The 17,898-nt window shown below is 35.0% G+C and overlaps 3 protein-coding genes across 3 annotated transcripts; 2 read left to right on the top strand and 1 right to left on the bottom strand.

Moving 5' to 3' along the window:
• Window positions 1–1,559: 1,559 nt before the first annotated feature.
• LOC116170007 (vesicular glutamate transporter 1-like) lies at window positions 1,560–3,309 on the top strand. The gene is made up of 2 exons (XM_031486256.1): window positions 1,560–1,770; window positions 1,818–3,309. Exons 1-2 carry the CDS (start codon window positions 1,618–1,620, stop codon window positions 2,013–2,015), a joined length of 351 nt encoding a protein of 116 aa, XP_031342116.1. The 5' UTR covers window positions 1,560–1,617; the 3' UTR covers window positions 2,016–3,309.
• LOC116170006 (phospholipase A1 member A-like) lies at window positions 3,223–10,267 on the bottom strand. The gene is made up of 6 exons (XM_031486255.1): window positions 10,087–10,267; window positions 5,510–5,630; window positions 4,880–5,292; window positions 4,638–4,829; window positions 4,423–4,591; window positions 3,223–3,431 (listed from the first exon to the last, which is right to left on the bottom strand). The coding sequence occupies exons 1-6, from the start codon at window positions 10,181–10,183 to the stop codon at window positions 3,332–3,334; spliced, it is 1,092 nt and encodes a 363-aa protein (XP_031342115.1). The 5' UTR covers window positions 10,184–10,267; the 3' UTR covers window positions 3,223–3,331.
• Window positions 10,268–15,590: 5,323 nt separating this feature from the next.
• LOC116168547 (glycerate kinase) lies at window positions 15,591–17,305 on the top strand. Its single transcript, XM_031484448.1, has one exon. It carries the CDS (start codon window positions 15,609–15,611, stop codon window positions 17,088–17,090), a length of 1,482 nt encoding a protein of 493 aa, XP_031340308.1. The 5' UTR covers window positions 15,591–15,608; the 3' UTR covers window positions 17,091–17,305.
• Window positions 17,306–17,898: the final 593 nt, after the last annotated feature.

Genomic DNA, 17,898 nt, shown 5'->3' with positions numbered 1-17,898 from the left:
AAATACTTTTTCTTATTAATTTTGGTGAGTAGAATCCAAAACAATTCGTACTTTTTCGATCAGACTTCTCAATCAAAAGTTATAGACTAGAAACCAATTTCGAAAGAAAATTCTAAGGGCTGTAACTTTTGGACTAGTAGCCCAATCTTGGAACTGTTTGAAATTATGGATTCTATACAGGCCACATTCTATAAGAAAATTTTTTTTCCGGGTTGATCTGAGACAATTTTTTTTTCGAGCCTCAAAAAAAGGCAGTGTATAACCTTCCTTTTTTACCAAAAATTGACTACACCAAAATTTCTCCGGAAAACACTTTTTCTTATTAATTTTGGTGCGTAGAATCCAAAACGATTCGTACTTTTTCGATTAGACCTTTCAATAAAAAATTATGGACAAAAAACAAATTTCGAAAAAAAAATTCAAAGGGCTGTAACTTTTGATCTAGTAGCCCAATCTTCAAACTGTTTGAAATTATGGATTCTACGGGCCAAATTCTATAAGAAAATGCCGGTCGATCTCAGACATTTTTTTTTCCGGCCCCAAAAAAAGGCGGTACTTTTATGTTATTCAAATATTTGAGAACAATTTAGAAATGTTTAGGGAAAGTTTCCATTGTCAAAATCAAATATAAAAATCCGATACAACTGAATACCGAACGATCCTGGAGTGAAACTTTTTGACTCGATAGTCTACGTAACTTAAAAACAATAGGGACCTTTCTTATATCCTTAAGACCATGTGTACCAATTTTCAAAGCAATCGCACGTTTCTAAACAAACTATCATGCACACGGACAAACGGATGGTCAAAAATGGATCTGTTCCAAAATCGCTAGGATTAATTTCAGAATGGCGTACGTATCATGTGCACTACGCTTTGAAAACTGGTACACGTATTCTTAATGATATAACTGGTATAAGAAAGGTCCTGGTAGGTACCTCCTATATAATAATATAATAATAATAATACGCTTTTACTCCCCTTAAATTTGTATATAACAATAGAAATATAAAAAAAGCTAACCCCATACAAAGTATAACTTGATTTTTTAAGTAGTATTAAGACTTTTATCTAGTATACTATTTTAAATTTTTAATGTATTTGAGTGACAAGTATTTGAATACTTTTTACTGTATTCGAATACTTTTCAAAGTATTCGAATACTTTTTATAGTATTCGAATACATTCTAAAGTATTTGAATACTTTTCAATGTATCTGTATCTAGTATTCGCTTGTGCTGGACGTAAAAGTATTTAATATTCAAATACCTTTGATTTGTGTAAAGTATTTACTATTTAGTATTCAAATACCTTTTGAAAGTATTCTGCCCAGCTCTGTGTGGGACGATCACAAACTTCTCTTGGGTGCTCTCATTCCTCCACGAAATGAGTATTTTGGAGAGAGTGTCTTTCAGATGTATCTTCCGTAAGTCAATTACCGTCCGACAAACCATCTTCCAAGTAACTTTAAAACCATGTTTAGTACAGGCTATCCAACGAATCGCGTATTATTTGGCAAATTATTACGGGAATACATTTCAACAACCACACAACCGAAAGGTCTTTGAACAACATTCTTTTTTGCAGTCTGACGACGAATGGAAACTAGTTTTTATAATGGCAGCAATGGTGCATTACGTCGGCGTAGTTTTCTACGCACTCTTCGCGTCCGGCGAATTACAACCATGGGCCGAAAGCAAATCTCTCGAAGACAAGCAATGGAACCCTTACGACGCGGCCTTCGACGGTGAAATTAAAAAGTCTTCAAGCGTAAGTCTGACATTTTACCTCTCACGATCTAAGCTTGTTCGCTCCAGGTACAAAGTAACGGTCTACTGCAACGTCGTCTAAGTGGCAAAAACGTCAATTATGGCACGGTAGAGCCACCTGCCCCGCCGATAGTATCCGCTGGAAATCCGTTCGTGCAGAGCACAAATCCCTTTCGGCAGGAAGCCGTACAGCCTGAACCACACGACTCTTACATGCACGGAACTGTGGACGACAGGGAGTATTAATGTGGGCTTTGTATAAATTTAGATTTAACTGTTTTATTTTTTATAACTTTACGGAAACAACATTATGTGCATTATTATAATAATTATAGGATGATTAGTCGCCTTTCGGGTTCCGAATGCGGAACCTTAAATTGTTTATTACAAACAAATCTGCAATTGTTAGACAAGGCACTATCAGATGTATATTTATATATAAAAATAGAATTGTCAATTTAATTGCGTTTACGTTTAATTGTATATAAAAAGTTTATAATTACTCCGATCAGTATTAAGGGTAGATAGGAAAAGAATGGTTCAAGAGTTGTTAAATTTATTTCGTAACAATACGCAATAAAATCTCATAAATATATATTACGACATATCGTTTACGCTTTTCTTTATTAATTTCCTCGTGCATTTCTGCTACTTGGATGATTGTTTCCTCTGAAAGTTTTTGAAAAATTCGGTTTTCTGTAGAATAGTTAGGTTAATTATGTAATATTGAGGTGGTTGTCACTCTCACGGCTGTGCTGACAATAATTGAGACGGGTACAAAGTACCATGTCTGATCGTTGATAATAATCGAGATAATAATTAGAATATTTTTGTGCAAATGTAGACGGGCAAGTATACGGTGTGTGCAAACGTAGTGCGTCAATTGAAAAGCGGGGCGCGAATTTGTCTCATTCAATATCATGTAAATATTACGTTTTCTCTATGTGCACATAATACTTGTCAAAAAATTAGGTTATGTACAGTTATATCATTGAAACACGTCAATTGTACATTATTAAAATTAGTAACGTGTAAAGAATCGGTTGAGTTTAATTTTCTTGTTTATTTTAGGCAACATCGTTTCCTCCGTCTTATATTTCTGTATACTTCTCTCTATCTTGGTCAATAAATCTCGTAGTTGTTGTTTATTAAATAGGCAATACTTAGCGTATAGGGAGATGTCTTTCATTTGAATCGTAGATGTACCTTTCTGTTATTGTAAAAATTGTGTTAAAGCGAAGTGTCAAAAGTAGGACAATAGTGTAGAGGCAATAATTATTTAAAAAAGATACAATGCATTTCTTAAATGTTTTTCTAGACTCTTACCAGAATAAAATGTTTAGTAAATGTATCATTTTTATTCTATATAAAGGGAAAAGAATATGTGTATACCTACGAGCTCAACTTATCTGTGTTTTGACTGGCCATCGCGTATATAATTAATTGTTGATAATATTATAAACATTTTTATTGCTGTATTGTTTTTGTTGTAACTATGTATACGTATAGCGTATTAAATAAAATTATTGCAATAACAATAGTTAAGTACTTTGGAAGCGTCTTCACGTGGTGGTGGAATTGTTTGTTTTTCTTCGTTTTCGCGGGTCGCCTTGGGCAAAAGGTACTTGAGGGTTTGTCCTGACGTAGTATATGCCTCTAGCCCTGAAATAATACAGGTATTATTCTCTCAAATAGCTGGTTTGTAAGAGCTCTTAAAATATTCAAAAGAGTCGTGAATATACAACATGCATTTGGAAAGAAGGACATCACTAAAGAGATCTAAACGCAAATTTATCAAGAAGTAGCAAGGTCATCATTAATATACGAGAGCGAAGTATGGACGTTAAGCGAAAGAACAAAACCAAAATTAAGGCAATGAATATGAGATACATTAGAAGAATATAAGGAATAACTAAAAGACTAAAAAATAGAGTAGTAGTAGAAGAATTAAACATACAACCAGTAGAAAAAGTTATAGCTTTGCCACCTACCCAGAATGAGTGATGAAAAATCAGCCAAAAAAATATTTGAGGAACGAATACTAGGAAAAAACAGGGTAGAGCAAGTCAGACAGGCAGCCGAGCAGAGAGTGATAAGTTGGAGGGAAGTTGGGGTATTGGCTCAAAACAGATTAACATGGAAGAGAACAATTAGAATAAATCAGACAACATGGCCACGGATTATTAAGGACCCCCTACCTACACCCATAGGTAGTAACAGTAAGAAATGAAGGTAAATATCAAGTCCGACACCTAAAGATGTGATGATCTCATAGCGCGGTCTAGATGCGCTTCCCCTGATGGTTTGATAAGTTTCACCATTAACAAATAGTCGGATTGTTGAGACAGCGCTAATTTACTACTTTTAAATTCAGCTTTTGACAAGTTGTGTGTTCGTAAAACACTTTTGACACGTCTGTTCTGTTCAATTTAACACCGTTTCTTCGCTTCCCCGTACGTTGGGGTTTGAGAGTCAATAATTACTATAACATCGTTTCCATTAAAAAGTTATCAACAAAAAGCGACAACCAAACGTACCTATACATATTGTTTCTATTTACTGCAGCTTTGGTTTGATATTTTTGGTAGTTTAGGTGGATCAAGATGCAGTACGATGAACGAATAATAATTTTTTTGAAATTGAAGACACTTACTTGTGGGATACGTGTTCTCCCATCAACACATACTCATGGTCCTCTGGATTACACCAGCCGATCAGAAAACTGACCAAATTTGGACATGGATACGCATAAAATCCTCTGTTTGACACAATCGACTCTATGAAATACGGTGTCACTTTCGTATGATCGCATGCGACCGTCTCTGTAAGAAAAACGCTTAATAGGCCGCCAATCAGTAAGCAACTTACGGAATAATGAATCACCGCTACAACCCGGTTGACTAGATCCACCATTTATGTAGAAATCTGCATGACCATTCGGTCCCCATTGTCCTAAGATTCCCGATCCCGTGTGGAGGATGTCGACGAAATGGGCGTCGGATGCGTCGACGTCCCGTGACCGATTCCCACTCATGTAGAAGAATATGGACGGATCTAAGCCTGAAGATAATTTAATTTTAACACGTCCTTCACGAGGATTAGAAGTTTACCCGTAATCCTCCCCAATTTTCCGTCAATCTTCGGATCGAGGTAATTGGCGATAATGCCGGCGATGTGAGCCCCTATACTGTACCCGACAATGTGAATCTTGTCGGCCTTGATTCCTCGAGGATGCAAGCTTAGGTAGCGTATGAATTGGGCTATGCAAAAGGCGCAGAAACGAGGCGCCCATTCCATTTGTTTTATGCAGGGTTCGCGTACCAATGTACCGTAGTCGGCGATTATGATGTTATAGGCGCCATTCGTAAAGTACGCCTTTCTCATATCCGTACTGGGAGATAGATTCCTTCCGCCCCCAAAGCCGTGTATAACAAGCTTCGTTGGATTTTTGCGATTAAAAAGCGTGTTGTACAGTGAGTTATTGTCTAGGGAGTCGATTAGCTCTGGATGTTCTTGTGTGCGCCTATTAGTGGAAAAGTAAAATGTCAACGAACCACATTTCACATGTACCTACTTTAGATAATTGCAAATAAGTGTATTACCAACTTTCTTCCTGTACATTTCACTTTTTTCCACTTGATAACGTCATAATTATAGGTCCAATTACATAATTACGGTAACAGTTTATCGAAATGTGTTTGGAATTACACAGGAAGTTAAAGCGTCAGCAGCTAACTCACCTGGTATACAAATAGAACTGTATCTGCGGATGTGGACAAGCATAGGGCTTTGGTATGCAGGAGCTTGTATTATAAACATCCCTTACGGTGCCATTCGTTCTATCAAACCAATTTTGGGCGGCTGAAAAAGAAATTGTATCAATTTTATGTCAACTAAAAAATGTCCGGGGTGTTGGCCCTCGTTTAAGTTAGCACACGTCCCTCGAAAACCTAGGATAGACATCCTGGTGCCTGGTGTACCCCCACACAACCTGTAAAAATTGCACTAATTTTGGAATACTTTCCAGCTATCGCTTGAGGTTCGTTCACGGTAAACACCGCCAACTATGGCACTGAATTTTTTAAATCGCTTTTTATTTTGCTTAAGATTCCCTGAATTAAATTCTCGGAAAAACTGGGTAGTAGAAACCTAGAATTCCAAAAAAACTCACTGTCATGACGCAAGCGCTTTTTCACCTCTAGGATTGCGATCCAATAGAATTTTTATGTGCCTGCTTTTTTTCTAAAGGTCCCTTTTAATCGTAGTGTGGAAATCGAAACTTAATTGAAAGAATTCCATTGCTAACCTCAAGTTCGATCAGAATTCTGGGATTGTTATCCTATTGCTAACTTTAGGAGATTCTTAAATTTTTTCAGGTAGCTTCTAAGATGGGCTTTAGCAAGATTATTAAAATGTCTCGCAAGATCTCTAAGAAGCTATAAAGATTTAGAAATGTTGCTACGACTTCCACTCAAATTTTGAGCAACGCCTACTCCATCGAAGGTGTGCGGAAATGTTCCTGTCTTCAGTAAACGATTTAGACCTAGATTAAGCTAAGACAGTTGTTAAAAAGATTTTTATGGTAATTTCTAAGAGTGCAGAGAATTTTCACGTAAAGGTATCCAAAATCATTTTTTGAAAAGACTTCTAAAGCTTCTGAAATACCAAGAATAATTCTAAGAAGATTCCTAAGATGTCTATGATGCCGTTTCTTCGAAATGTTTCTTTATTTTTATTGTTTATATACTTTCTTTGAATTCATCATTAGGAATTAAATGGTCTATTAATTTGCCGTATTCATCCATGTAGTTGTTACTCCACCCGTTCCATCCCAAATAGTATTAATTCTACTTTCTTTTCTATTTTTGATGTTGTAAATTGCCCCCTCCCCACCCCCATGGTTCCTCATTACCATGTTGATTTATGAATTTTTTAAGATTTCTGTTTGCTTGTCTAACCATTTTAACATATTTTTCTCTTTCACATTTATAATTCTGTTTTAAAGATTCCTTGTTTTCTATATTTTTTCATTTTAATATTTTCTTCTTAGACTCATAATTCCTATTCTTTTATTGGTTAACTTTTTGTTCAACCAATTATTGTACGTGGCACAATTTTGGGAACTGTTTTGTCACGAATATTTTTAATGCTTTCTGTTCTATAAGTTCTATAACCGCTTGTTTAATTTCTTCATTATCTTGTAAATTATCATGTACTATGAAATTTAAATTTTTGATGGCTTTTTGATTTTCCAACTTTTGTACAGTTTGCGCTGTACAACTTTTAAAAGTACAACCCCTTACCGCACATTTGCCACATGTGTCACTCTCCTTCTTGCAAAATGTTGGAGGGTGTCCAAAACTTTGACATCTTACCAAAGAAATGAAGTTTTGTGTTTTGCAATGATTCCCATTTATTTTAAACCTTTCCCAAACTTAATAAATTTTCTCTTATCTCAGATTCTGCTTTAATAATCCAATGCACTGTGCTTTTGTCTTGAAGTTTGGCTTTATTCTTTCATTATTAATTGTATCATTAATTTTCTCTACATTCTTAGTTAAATTCTGTTTTACAATAGCCTCTAAAATATTTCCTTTTTCCAAGTCTACATCCACATCATATAAGATGAATTTTGGCCCATCAGGCTTAAGTACCCTCGTAATTAATTCCTGTTTTTTTTAAATTGGTATTATTTGCTGTTTTAATTAAATCTTCATTTTATTACAATATGATCAATTGTGTTCTGATTTTTCTTTAGATTTTCCTTAGTCGGGTTGATTATTTAATTTATTTTGAATTTCGTTACTTTTTCCCAGGACTATTACTAATAATTGCGTATGTTGTGTTTACTGAAATAATAATAATGTTTTTCTCGGTATTGCATATGAAATTGAATTTTTATTTGCAACAATTTCATCACAATTTGTGTCTAAAGTATTTTCAGTCTTATTATGCCCCTTAAATACCCCCTCAAGATATGATTTTTTTGTAGCATCAAGTTAAAAATTGTTCTTAAATGATTCGTTTTTTTCTAGTAAACTTTAGATTTATTTTTATTAATTTTACTATTCGTATTAAAGCCCAAAACTATAATATTGCTCTATGCAAGTCCTTAATGGAACTCATGACACCTAAATTGGGAATATCTGTAGGTTGTTCTAATAAATTCAGTCCGTTCTTTCTTTTTGCGTTTCTTTCTTTCTATTTTAGTTTGGTTTACGTCACTATTATCAGTATCATTAAAAATGTTTCTTTTAGATTAGGCTTTTCGTTTGTAACGCCCACTTCACTTCATGAAAAACATGGTCAATGTCATTATTACTAGTCAATTTGGTACTGTTTTGTTCACTTTGTCCACTCAATGTTCAAAATGGTCCGTATTTTATAAATAAAATGAAAATCCTACCTTATTACGGCAGGGAAGACAGCTGTCATCCGGAATTGTGGCGCTTCAACCACCTTACGGAACTTGGATCCAGGTGAATAAATATACTAATCATTAATTTATTTAGTGGGACTTTGTATTTCGCCCTCTAATTCGCCATGAAGTTAGCTGCTGTGGCCAAAGATAACAGCGGACTCGAAATTTCTAAGCGGTGATATTTTCAGCAAACGGATCCCACATTAGTTTATCCTACATGGTTTCTGTATACGCAGATCTCACCGTTTGAAAAATAGCCGATACATAATCCCATCCCGTAATTCGTATATAGATTACGTCAATTTTCAACACTGTTAGGATTTTCTATTAAATCTCTGAAAATTATAACATTTAGGAAATGTTTGAAACCTAGAGTCTCTATATCCGTCATTTAATAGTGCCTACAGATTATGCGAAGAATAACCAAAAACATTTTGAAAAATCGTTAAAATCTCTGACACGTTTTGACTAACTTCTAACAAAATTCCGATAATAGCGCTTAATAGTACATTATATATCAAGGTAGAGAAGTCCAGTATTATTGCCTGAGCACCAAGATTACATCTCGAGGCGCTTGCGCCGAGGGGTGTAAGGTGCGAAGGCAATAAGAGACTTCTCTACCGTGGTATATATACTATTTTTTTCACTACTAGCACTTGAAATCCTCTAAATTAACATATTATATTGATAAGAGAGTTAACGGTTGGACAGAATTTTTGTTTATTAATTTAACATGTCAATCAAGTACGTGGAAGTACAAGTCAAATAGGCCGTATTTTGTTCTGTCATTGAGATTTTTCAAAGAGTAATTTCGTTCGAATTTTTTCAAAATGTGATAATTTTAGGTATGTAATTTCTCTGGAAATTGCGAATGGTGGCAATTATTCGTTTTAGAGAACTTGTCTAAACGTTCATTGAGCGAAATTTCGGGTTGTGTTTTCTAAAAGTGACAGCGTGACAGTTCTCATTATTGACTACTAGTTAATAATAAAAAATTATTAACCACTTTGAACAAATGCCGAGAAAGCCTACTTTACAAGTGGAAAAAAGGTTAATAATCATGTCATCAGACGCTAGTAGTGAAAAAAATTGTTTAGACGCCACCATCAAAATTGTTGATGTTACAATTTAGATTCTAAGGTTACTTAAAGTTGTTAATGTCATAATCGGAAATTGCAAGATTGGCTTATTGGTTATGTTATTATTTATCTTGTGCAAGCCTTAGATTCTTTCCCCTATAATTGGTAGACCGCAGAAAATAATAATAAACATTTGGAATAGTCACGGTTCAATGCGACTAAGCACTATAAAAAATATCGATGGTAGGAACTACTGGCATCAATCAAAAGTGAAAGTAATTATGTCTCGAAAGATGAAATGCATTCATTATTAAAGTAAATTAATCAAACAGCAAGTGGGTATTAAACAAGGTCAATGCCTTGGCATGAGTTGCATAAAAGTGGCTTCGAGTCTGACCATCAAAAACGAGACGCTGTTTGTTTTGAGTTTAGCATCTAAAGGAAAATGGAACAAAGTCGGGTATGAGAAAAGAAAACAGAAAAAAAATGAATTATAACTTAGCTTCCAGATTCTTAGTGACGGTCTGGTAACTGCACACTAATTAAAAAAATTGCTATAAAATAATTTACGCGAAACAAAGACAACTACTTCAAGTGATAGTGCATGAGTACAAATTACGTTAAGCAAAGAAACTGGAAATACAGCAATTTGTTCAGAGCGACCTTGTACCAAATTTCCTTTTTGTTCCTTTCCGTACAGTCAGTTGACAATATTTATGTAAATAATGTGCAAGATACAGGTCAGTGGATGCCTACCTTTCCAATTGAAAAGAAAGTAAACGAATGTTACAATTTCGTAGATAAAAGGAAAACTTACCGCATATCTGAATGTAAAACAATAATAATACAAAACAGCACAGAAATTCAACTACTTGCACTTTGAAGTTTTTCAAAACTTGAGCACGTGTTCTCATCTTGCATCGAAATTACCAGTTTGTAACGTTCGTGAACAGTGAAAGTTGCTTGTTTGTTGACGGACATATACGGTGTGTGTTTAATTTTAAGAAGTTCTCATCTATTGGAAAATACTCTCACTTTATGTAAGGGGGAGAAATTATTTATGTGTAATTCGTTCAGGATGTTCACTGAAAAAAAATCGGATGTGAAGTGTCGCAACTAAACATTTTCTTGTCATAATAATATCTTATTATTTCTAATTGGTAGGTAGATTGTATGACGTAATGATATTCTGTCGTTCAGAATGTAATCGTGCTCATGCCCAAAACACAAGTTGGAATCACCATATGACAACGGAACTAGAACAGCTGTCGAGAGAAAGTGTTAAAGGGGTACCGATTTTTTCTCATCGCAGGGTCATTTCACTTGCTTCATCGTGTGGTGTGGCGCAAATACGTTAATCGGTTTTTCCACTTAACTCAATTGTACAACTTAAGTTTCTGAGGGTGAGACTTAGCTGGTTCTAATTTGCCATATTGTGGCAATAATTTTTCCTTTTTAGCGATTTAGGAAAACACCGATTTTTGCCATAGATACAAACATTATTGAAAGACTATGTACCTACAATATAATAATACTTGCAAGAATTTTTATTATTTTTCAAATGTGTACACAGCGTGTTAGATGTTTTCCAGAAAATGTTTAGATGTTATGCGCTCTTTAGAGATTTTGTAAGGATCCTACACAAGTTTTGCAAGGTCTACAATGGAATTTTTTAGAAGATCTCACTCGGGAATTTCTCAGCGATCGTGGACCTAAAATGATATTACAGACCGCTTTCGAGGCTGCTGTTCGAAACAAATGGCCATGCGCAAATCTGTAAAAGACCCGCTCATTGCTTTATATTGTTTTTTTCAGAATTTCTACAAACCTTCCAGAAATTTTCTCAGCAATTTTAGTGGTACCGGTAACGATCTGTGTAAAATTCACGAATCTCAGTAGTAATCATAAAGAGACTAAGCGGAATTTTTGGGAATTTTGAAAAACCTGCGAAGAATTCGTGAAAAGAGCGCTAGGTAGAAACTCTCCTTAAGAATATCTTGAGAGTATGTTATAAATGATTAAACATTTTCTGAAAAATATTTTTATGAGAATTTGAGACTCCCTCAAAGATCTAAACATTCTGAGAACAGGGAACAATATGCTTGCAGAATATCTGAGAAAGATCTGATGAACTTCTTAAAAGTTTTCCAATCATTTGTGTAGTATACCTAACAGGACTCCACGAAGAACATTTAAAAAAAGCTCCTCTATGGGATATTTCAAGAATAAGTAAACATTTCGTAAAAAATGCGCACATTTATTAGTGTAGAAGAAACTGAAAAGGTAACACAAACAACCCACAACAAAACTTTTATAAAACCTTTGATTCATAGATTAATTAATTTTCCACATTCACTTCAAAATTACGTAAAAGAATGGTGCCTCATAAAAGAAATTAATGCACACAATGTATTTTTCATTATAATTAATATTATTAAGTTTTTATACATTAAGATATTAATTATTGAGTACGTAAAGTACTTACATTAAACGTTTATGATGGCATGAAAGCTGAAAGAACTCACATTTCCATTTTCAAGCAAAAGCGGCCTTGTCAGGGGATTTATGTGTGAGCTGAAGGCAAAACATACCCTGTTTGTTGCCTACTTTTCGAATTTATATGCGTGCTTTCCAAATGAGACCTGTTTAAGGAAAAACTTGGACAGATTAAGATGTTAAGACCGTATCGGCGACTAAATTTCGGTCTTTCGCTAGTCCCACTCCTCGACTACACCAAAATTTCTCGGGAAAACATTTTTTCTTATTAATTTTGGTGCGTAGAATCTAAAACAATTCGTACTTTTTCGATTAGACTTCTCAATCAAAAGTTATAGACTAGAAACCAATTTCGAAAGAAAATTCAAAGGACTGTAACTTTTGAACTAGTAGCCCAATCTTGGAACTGTTTGAAATTATGGATTCTACAGGCCACATTCTATAAGAAAATGTTTTTCCCGGTCGATCTCAGACAATTTTTTTTCCGGCCTCAAAAAAAGGCAGTACTTTTAAGTTATTCAAATATTTGAGAACAATTTAGAAATGTTTAGGGAAAGTTTCCATTGTCACAAAATCAAATATAAAAATCCGATACATCTGAATACCGAACTCGATAGTCTACGTAACTTAAAAACAATAGGGACCTTTCTTATATCCTTAAGACCATGTGTACCAATTTTCAAAGCGATCGCACGTTTCTAAACAAGTTATCATGCACACGGACAAACGGATGGTCAAAAATGGATCTGTTCCAAAATCGCTAGGATTAATTTCAGAAAGGCGTACGTATCATGTGCACGACGCTTTGAAAACTGGTACACGTATTCTTAAGGATATAACTGGTATAAGAAAGGTCCTGGTAGGTACCTCCTATATAATAATATAATAATAATACGCTTTTACTCCCCTTAAATTTGTATATAACAATAGAAATATAAAAAAAGCTAACCCCATACAAAGTATAACTTGATTTTTTAAGTAGTATTAAGCCTTTTATCTAGTATACTATTTTAAATTTTTAATGTATTTGAGTGACAAGTATTTGAATACTTTTCAAAGTAAGATAATGAAATACTTTTCAAAGTATTCGAATACTTTTTATAGTATTCGAATACCTTTGATAGTATTAGAATACTTTTGAAAGTATTCGAATACTTCTATATTTGAATACTTATTTTTTAAAGTATTTGAATACTTTTCAATGTATCTGTATCTAGTATTCGCTTGTGCTGGACGTAAAAGTATTTAGTATTCAAATACCTTTAATTTGTGTAAAGTATTTACTATTTAGTATTCAAATACTTTTTGAAAGTATTCTGCCCAGCATCATAAATATTAAAATGAAATAAAATGAAATGAAATGAGGAGGCGGCGGCAAAACTGAAGAGGGGTGTTAGACAGGGCCGCGCTTTGTCGCCGGCAATATTTAACCCTTACATAGAAGAAGCGATAAATAGGGCTCAAAGTTCAGGGCGAAACAATACAAATGCTTCTGAGATACGCGGATGACATAGTAATACTAGCAGAAAGGGAAAGGGATCTAAAAACAGGATTAAACGGTATGGAGGGAAATACTAGATCAACAAGGAAAAAAAAAACAAAAGTAATGAAATGCCGAAAAGAAAGGATAGGAAAAAGATAAAGGTCCGAATAGGAAACGACACTTTAAAGCATGTAAAGGAATTTTGCTATTAAGGTAGTAAGGTTACACAAGATAATCGTAGCAAGGAAGACATAAAATCCAGGATAGCGCAGGCTAAAAAAGGATTTGAACAAAAGCGGGATCTGCTAAGATCCGGGATAAATACAGGAATAGGAAAAGGCTGCTAAAAACGTACATAGGGAGTGTAGCTCTATATTAATACAGCCATTTGTGCTCAAACGGGCATCTAGCGGGAAAGTTGTGGGGTAGTTTTGATTTCTTTGATTCTATATGTTTTTTGGGGTGCTGAATCCGAATCTGAGGTTTGCCAACAAAATTTCATGACGCAACATTGAAAAAAATATAAAAGAAGTTGAAAAAGATATTTTTTTGGCAGTTTTGTGCTTACAACATGAAAACTATCAACTTTTCGAAAATAACCTTCCTATTCAAAATGAAAGTACATAAAATTTCCTACAGACCCCACTATTTAGTTTTTTTCCTCGATGAACCTTTCGGGGTCGAGCGCCAATTGAAAATTGGAGTATTTCGGCTGTATCCGCAAATACTCATCTTTTATTATTATTTTATTATTAATCTGTGCAAATATAAATCCGTACTTTTCATTGTCTACGGGTTTCCTCAAAAGATTTTATAACTGTTCCGTCTGGTAGAAAACTCTCCCACTCCTTCACAGATGAGCCAAGGCCCATTACGTCACCGTGTACCTGCGTTTGCAGTCTAGAGGCCCTCCTCCCATACACATGCATACACAAGCGCACAAAGTTACACAGATGGACGGAAGGACAGTCCAAAATCATGAACTCGCTTTTTGTCGCTGGTTAACATGTAAACAGAAAAGAAATAAATCGGGTTCAGTTGTCAGCAGACAAATTTAAGCTGGGGTTACCCCACTCCGACCGAGGAGTACGTAATTCTTCAGAACACCGGAGCAAGAGGGATAATGCCGTTGAATAGGAAATCAATATACCCCTTTTGCCATTTGAATTTTTTGAATTAATAATGACCACAGTGCCACTTTCCCAAATTCAACAATAATTATCCAAACATGCTACGGTAGGGTTTTGTGATTTCTTTATCTGGTTCGGAAGAGAGTGGGAATAGTTTTAGATAGCACAGTATAAGTATTATATATTATAAATAATATAATAATATGATATACTGTTGTTCGTTAGAAATTAACTTTTCATACAATTCTGGACTACAATAAACACCTTGAACGTTATGAAAATGAGAAAAAACCACCCTTACATATAAAATTCAAATAATGCTAGGTAAATGCAAGGAATTCACTTATTGACAACGCTTAATATTAATTTAGGGTTTTAGTGCGAAAAAACTATGTTTTGTGGAGACAGCCGAAATACGCCAGTTTTCAACTGGCGCTTGAGCCCGAACGGTTTATCGAGGAAAAAACTAAATAGTGGAATCTGTAGGAAATTTTATGTACTTTAATTTTGAATAGGAAGGTTATTTTCGAAAAGTTGATAGTTTTCAAGTTATAAGCACAAAACTGCCAAAAAAATATCTTTTTCAACTTCTTTTGTATTTTTTTCAATGTTGCGTCATGAAATTTTGTTAGCAAACCTCAGATTCGGATTCAGCACCCCAAAAAACATATAGAATCAAAGAAATCAAAACTACCCCACAACTTTCCTGGTAAAAATACAATTTAACTGGATTATATGGGTGCGAAACCTGGACGATAGGCAGGGAAGACAAAAGTAGGATAGAAGCATTCGAAATGTGGTGCTATAGAGGGATAATGAGGATTAGCTGGATGGATAGGGTAACAAACGAAGCAGTCTCGGAGCGTCGGAGCTAGTACATGAGAATAGGGAAATGTGGAAAACCGTACAGAGAAGTGATATACTTATTACATATGCATTAGCCCTTTTTACATCGATAAATTTCGTTGAAATGTAGGTAGTTCCGTGGAACTACATTTATTATTATCGTATGAAATTTCGCCTTCTTATTACAAGAAGTTGAAGTGAACTTCCATAGCTATAGAGAGCGAAGAAAAAGTCACGTAAGTCCCTAAAAGAATCTGGAAACTGAAAAATTAATATAGGCACAAAAATCTTTATTCCGGTTCTGGTTAATGGGAATGCGTACTTTAGCACAGAGATGGCATAAGTATCTATATTGATAAATTTCAGTAGAATAAGTGATATATAATGAGGTTAACTGTTCAATTTTTCAATACAATAAAAATGTCCAACCCGACCACGGAAACTCTAACGTCGATATTCCTCAAATCAGTAAGTTCGGTTAATCCGAAGCATTTGCTCCGTAAAAGTGTGGAAGTGCAAGCTAACAAACTCATCGTGTGTAAAGATATCTACAACCTGACAAGGCCGTGCTATCTGGTCGGTATGGGTAAGGCAGCGTTCGATATGGCTCGCGAAATTGAAGAGATCTTGGGCGATAACTTGAGGGAAGGTGTAGTAAACGTCCCCTTCGGCGCGATGAAAAGCGATAAGAGTTCGCGTATTCGCTTCGTAGAGGGCGCCCACAACAACCTTCCCGACGAGAACGCAGAAAGGGGCGCGAGACTGATCAAAGGCTTAATCGAAAAACTCGAAGTCGATGATTTACTTCTAGTTTTAATTTCCGGTGGCGGTTCTGCCCTACTTCCATTACCCAAACATCCGCTGACGTTAATGGAAAAATTAAATATAACGGAAAGTTTGGCAAAGCGCGGGGCGAACATTTGCGAATTAAATTCGGTACGCAAGCGTTTGTCGGTTTTGAAAGGTGGCGGATTGGCGAAATTGGCGTATCCGACACCAGTCGTTTCTCTAATTATATCGGATATCATTGATGATCCTATTAGTTCGATAGCGAGCGGGCCGACAACTCCAAATTTGGACGAGTCGCATGTTGCAATTGAGGTGCTGAAGAAATACTCCTTGTACGATGAGCTTCCAGTTCACGCAGTAAGGATTCTCCAGGAAACCGACACTTGTAATCCCACCGAGACGTTTCCGCACGTACGCAATTACATTATTGGAAATAATCAAATAGCCGCAAACGCCGCCTTGTCGCATGCCACAGCATTAGGTTATCAAAGTTTCGTGTTATCAACAAGGGTGCAAGGTGAAGTTGGGAGAATTAGTGAAATTTATGCGGAACTCGCACGCCAAGTCGCATCTCTGATTATTTCCAACAAAGGCGAATGTGAAAATTTCAAACTTTTTCTCGAAACTTTTAAATCGGAGCTCGGTATATCCGAATTCGCCTTTAACGAGATTACCAATTTTAATTTCAAATCCTGTTCCGGAATCTGTTTGATATTTGGAGGTGAGCCGACGGTAACGGTCAAAGGGAAAGGCAAAGGGGGACGAAACCAACAGTTAGCTCTAAGCTTCTCCATTGAAATTAACAAGCTGAACGTTGATTCCGCAAACATTTCATTTCTTAGTTGCGGAACAGATGGAATAGACGGCCCCACAGACGCCGCGGGTGCATTTGGAACTTCTAATTTAGTTAGTGACGCCTTTGTACAGAACATAAACCCAACTCAATTTCTGGCAGATAACGATTCTTACGGCTTTTATACCAGATATAGACATGGAAAATATTTGGTTCGAACCGGCCATACCGGTACGAACGTTATGGACATTCACATACTAATCGTATCGCCGAAAGCGGAATGACATTTTGTTTAGTTAATTAATAATTTTGTTCAGCTTTGTGTTCGGCTAATGTACGTGATTAATGAATATTAGGATTTGCAAAAGTGAAAAGGGTCCTGGGATAACCGAATAGTCTAATTAATTTAAATACCTTTAATAAACAACGTGCTCGCTCAAAGCCCTTTTGCTACATAATATATTATAATCTTGATGTAATATGAATATAAATAAATTGAGTGCATGATTTATCGTTTTCGCATCACTCACATACACATTCCCTGGACAAAAACTACTGGTGGTAAAAAATGGAGAATTTAAGGAAGGGTGTTACATTTTATGTTAAATAATGTTCTTAAATCTCTACAATTACTCAAAGGAAAAAGTAGGTTACATTCAATTTCCTCATTTCCTGATAAGATCGTAATAAGTCTTCTACATTTTTAAAGTTCCTTTATCAGTTACTGAGATTACTATTTTAACGCAGTGATAAAACTACACTTTTGCGTAGGTCATGACATTAATCATTTTAATTTATTACTTCTAAAATAAGCACCTAGTATTTAGTAAGATTGACTCAAAGATTAGATATCAAAAAATTTACATACTTTATATTAGATATTTTAGAAGTTTAGTTTATTTACTTCCTTTGTGATTATATAATCCATCTCCTTTCTTATCTACTAAACTTACTAAAAGTACCATTGAGTAATTCCTTCACTCAAGGGTAGTACATTTCCTATATAAGCGTGTTGTATTCTTGTTAGTTTGGAAAATTTAAAACGAATATCAAAATAATCTCCATTTACATACATTTTTATTAATTGTTTGT

Source organism: Photinus pyralis, unplaced genomic scaffold (genome assembly GCF_008802855.1).
Source record: "Photinus pyralis isolate 1611_PpyrPB1 unplaced genomic scaffold, Ppyr1.3 Ppyr1.4_LG4, whole genome shotgun sequence".
NCBI lineage: Eukaryota > Metazoa > Arthropoda > Insecta > Coleoptera > Lampyridae > Photinus > Photinus pyralis.
Note: the sequence above shows the minus strand (reverse complement) of the source record. Positions and strands in the feature narration are given on the sequence as shown.

Coding starts and splice junctions, on each gene's coding strand:
- LOC116170007 (XM_031486256.1), top strand. CDS start 1,618: ATGGCAGCAATGGTGCATTACGTCGGCGTAGTTTTCTACGCACTCTTC. Junction 1,771..1,817: donor AAATTAAAAAGTCTTCAAGC/GTAAGTCTGACA, acceptor TGTTCGCTCCAG/GTACAAAGTAACGGTCTACT.
- LOC116170006 (XM_031486255.1), bottom strand. CDS start 10,183: ATGAGAACACGTGCTCAAGTTTTGAAAAACTTCAAAGTGCAAGTAGTT. Junction 5,293..5,509: donor CAGTTCTATTTGTATACCAG/GTGAGTTAGCTG, acceptor TTCCACTAATAG/GCGCACACAAGAACATCCAG. Junction 3,432..4,422: donor GGAGAACACGTATCCCACAA/GTAAGTGTCTTC, acceptor GTATTATTTCAG/GGCTAGAGGCATATACTACG.
- LOC116168547 (XM_031484448.1), top strand. CDS start 15,609: ATGAGGTTAACTGTTCAATTTTTCAATACAATAAAAATGTCCAACCCG.